Genomic DNA, 3310 nt, shown 5'->3' on the forward strand with positions numbered 1-3310 from the left:
TTCCAACTGAAATGGTGTGTACATTAAAACAAAACAGCCGTTGGAACCTGAAGTGGCTGATTTAATCATCTCTCAAGTTACATAGTATTATTTCCCAATATAGAATGCATATTATAATGGAATAAATAGTTTAATTTTTAAAAAAATATTTTTGAGCTTTTATGTTCCTTTTATACTTTTCTGCTACAAACACTGGCAGACAACTATGGGAGCAATGATATTTGCATAGTTCATTAATAAAATCACACACAGTTGTTCCTGGCCTTAATAAGACCATGAACTCATTTGCATGTAACCTATTATATTAGCTTGATTAATTTTTGACCCCATGTAGTGGTGAGGAAGCTTAGTAAGCTAACAGGACCTGTGGCTATTGTTTGTTGCATCCCATTCCCCATCCACCAACGCAGGTATTTTACAGATAAACACATGGAAGTAAAAATAAACTTTTAAGGCAAGTGCTGACCAGAGGAGCTATTTCCCATGGAAAATCCCCCCCCCCCCAATTTTAGATTTTTTTGGCTGACAATTAGCATGACTGGATTTCCTTTGACACAGTAAAGAGAGTCCCTGGAAATCAGTGGTTTAAGAGTGAGGCCTCTAGGTTTGAAAGACACAGGAACGTTTCTCACAAGATCCCTTGATTGCTCAGGAAACCTCCCCAAGCCTGGAACAGTCTACAAATCATACTGACGCCAACTCCACCGTCCCGGACACAAACACAATGGGCGGGTGTGGGCTTATGGTCACAGGCAAGTTCCTCTGCTCGGGTCCTTCCTGCCCAAGATCATCACTGCATTCTAAGATCCAAAGTCCAGATAAGTCCTGAGCAAGGAAAGAGACTCACTTGATCTCAGTGGCAACTCTCTTTTTTTCTGCTTATCTAAGGGGGGCTTTGGACCCGGTTGGTCCAGTGTGTTCCCAGGGCTGAGGCGCCAGCTGTGTTTCTGACCCCTGGATAAATCAGGGCCACACGGATCCTGGCAGGGCTCTGGACACATTTCCTGTCACGACCTAGGGGAAGTAGTTGGCCAAGGGAGTCCAGTGGGGACTTTTGGCTGCTGGGGGATGAGGGTTCAGGAGAGGGGAGGGGAGGGCACACATGGTGGTAGAAAGGGCTGTAGAGGGCGGTGACTCCAGAGACAGCTCGGTTCCCTTGGATAAGCCAGAGACTTGGGAGCTTTTGTGCACCCTGAGTCTCCAGGATGAGGCCTGCGCTTGCCTTGTGCCTCCTCTGTCCTGCTTTCTGGCCCGGGCCAGGGAGTGGCGAGCACCCCACGGCAGATCGCGCTGCCTGTTCGGCCTCGGGGGCTTGCTACAGCCTGCACCACGCGACCATCAAGCGGCGGGCAGCCCAGGAGGCCTGCAGCCTGCGCGGTGGGATTCTCAGCACCGTGCACTCAGGCTCGGAATTGCGTGCAGTACTCACGCTCCTGCGTGCAGGTCCCGGGCCTGGCGGAGGCTCCAAGGACCTTCTGTTCTGGGTGGCTCTAGAGCGCGGCCGTTCCCAATGTACCCTAGATAAAGAGCCTTTAAGGGGTTTTTCCTGGCTGCCCCCGGACGCAGGAGACTCGGAGGACAACACGCTGCCGTGGGTAGAGGAACCACAACTTTCCTGCACCGTGCGAAAGTGCGCGGGGCTCCAGGTCACCGGGGGAGTGGAGCCTGCAGGCTGGAAGGAGATGAGCTGTCAACTGCGCGCTGATGGCTACTTGTGCAAGTATCAGTTTGAGGCCCTGTGCCCCGCGCCGCGCCCCGGAGCCGCCACTAACTTAAGTTTCCGTGCTCCCTTTCGGCTGAGCAGCTCGGCTCTGGACTTCAGCCCTCCTGGGACCGAGGTGAGTGTGATATGTCCCGGGGGGGACCTCTCCGTCTCGGCCACCTGCATCCAGGAAGAGACAGGTGCTCGCTGGGACGGGCTTTTCCCCGGGGCTGTGCTCTGTCCCTGCTCTGGGAGGTACCTTCGTGATGGCAAGTGCGTGGAGCTCCCTGACTGCCTAGACCACTTGGGAGGCTTCGCCTGCGAATGTGCTGCAGGCTTTGAGCTGGGGAAGGACAGACGATCTTGTGAGGCGAAAGGGGAAGGACAGGCAACAGTTGCGGGGACCAAGCTGCCCACCAGGCACGCATCAGCCACTCCTGCCAACCCACTGACAAACAGAACATGGCCAGGCAAGGTCCATGAGAAGCTAGGAGAGACGCCCCAGGTCACTGGACAAGACAGTTTTGCGACATCTAGTTCCGAGATTCTTCAGTGGGGAACACAGAGTACTTTACCTACTGTTCATATGTCCCCACAAACCAAGCCAAAAGTCACCATCAGGCCGTCAGGAAGTGTGATCCCCACAATGAACTACGCAACTTCCCCCTCTGTTGCCCCGACTTTTGACTCCTCCTCCACGGTGGTCTTCATCCTTGTGAGCATAGCAGTAATCGTGTTGGTGATCTTGACCATGACAGTGCTGGGACTTTTCAAACTCTGCTTCCACAAGAACCCTTCCTCCAGGACAAGGAAAGAAGCTTTGGACTCACGGGGTGTGGAAAGAAATGCTGAGGCCACTGCTTTGAGCCCCAGTTCTGCACATTGCACTGACAATGGGGTGAAGGCTGGGGACTGTGGTCTGCGAGACCGAGCTGAGGGTGCCTCCCTGGCTGGGTCCTCACTTGGCTCAGGGGACACCTAGGGGAAGAACCCAATGGACATGTCTTGTGTAGACTTTCAGTTCCAATAAACTGGGAGAGAAGAGATTTCTGTCATGATGGTTCCTACAGAAGTTCTCCTTCCCATAAATGAATTCTCTTTACTCCACCAGGTTGCTGAATCTGCAAAGCACATTCATTCCCTGAAAGTGGAAGAGGTGGTGGTGGGCCTTAGGCTGGTACTGGAGGGCAGACTGGAAAATGGAAGAAGGCATTTTCCTGGGTTCTGGGGAAATTTGGAGAAATGCTTAGTTCAAGTATTGAAAGCACAGAAAAAACAAAAAAAAAAAAAAAAAAAAAAAAAATTCCACAATTTTTGAAACATTTGTTTTCATCAAAATGAGAAAGAAATGTCTATATTATTCAGGCTAGGAAAAACTGGCTTTAAATTTTGAGGCAAATAATAAAGCATTGCTGATAATCTAGACTAAAATGTGTTTGACTTTTGCAAAGGGGCTTATCCAAGAATACAACACTCTGAGGATAGTAACTGGCTGCTGGGAAGAGGCTTGAGTATATTCTGTGCTTTGAGGGAAAAGTCCTTAGACCCTGGCTCTTTCAGAACTAATGAAGTTTCTCTTTTTCCTTTTATCCTTTGCTTTCAAAGTCA

The 3310-nt window shown here is 50.5% G+C and overlaps 1 protein-coding gene across 1 annotated transcript; it reads left to right on the forward strand.

The window, feature by feature from the left end:
* Positions 1-1103: 1103 nt before the first annotated feature.
* Clec14a (C-type lectin domain containing 14A) lies at positions 1104-2984 on the forward strand. Its single transcript, XM_005343702.3, has one exon. It carries the CDS (start codon positions 1206-1208, stop codon positions 2682-2684), a length of 1479 nt encoding a protein of 492 aa, XP_005343759.1. The 5' UTR covers positions 1104-1205; the 3' UTR covers positions 2685-2984.
* Positions 2985-3310: the final 326 nt, after the last annotated feature.

The sequence above is a fragment of the Microtus ochrogaster genome, chromosome 1 (assembly GCF_000317375.1).
Source record: "Microtus ochrogaster isolate Prairie Vole_2 chromosome 1, MicOch1.0, whole genome shotgun sequence".
NCBI classification, from domain to species: domain Eukaryota; kingdom Metazoa; phylum Chordata; class Mammalia; order Rodentia; family Cricetidae; genus Microtus; species Microtus ochrogaster.

Coding starts and splice junctions, on each gene's coding strand:
- Clec14a (XM_005343702.3), top strand. CDS start 1,206: ATGAGGCCTGCGCTTGCCTTGTGCCTCCTCTGTCCTGCTTTCTGGCCC.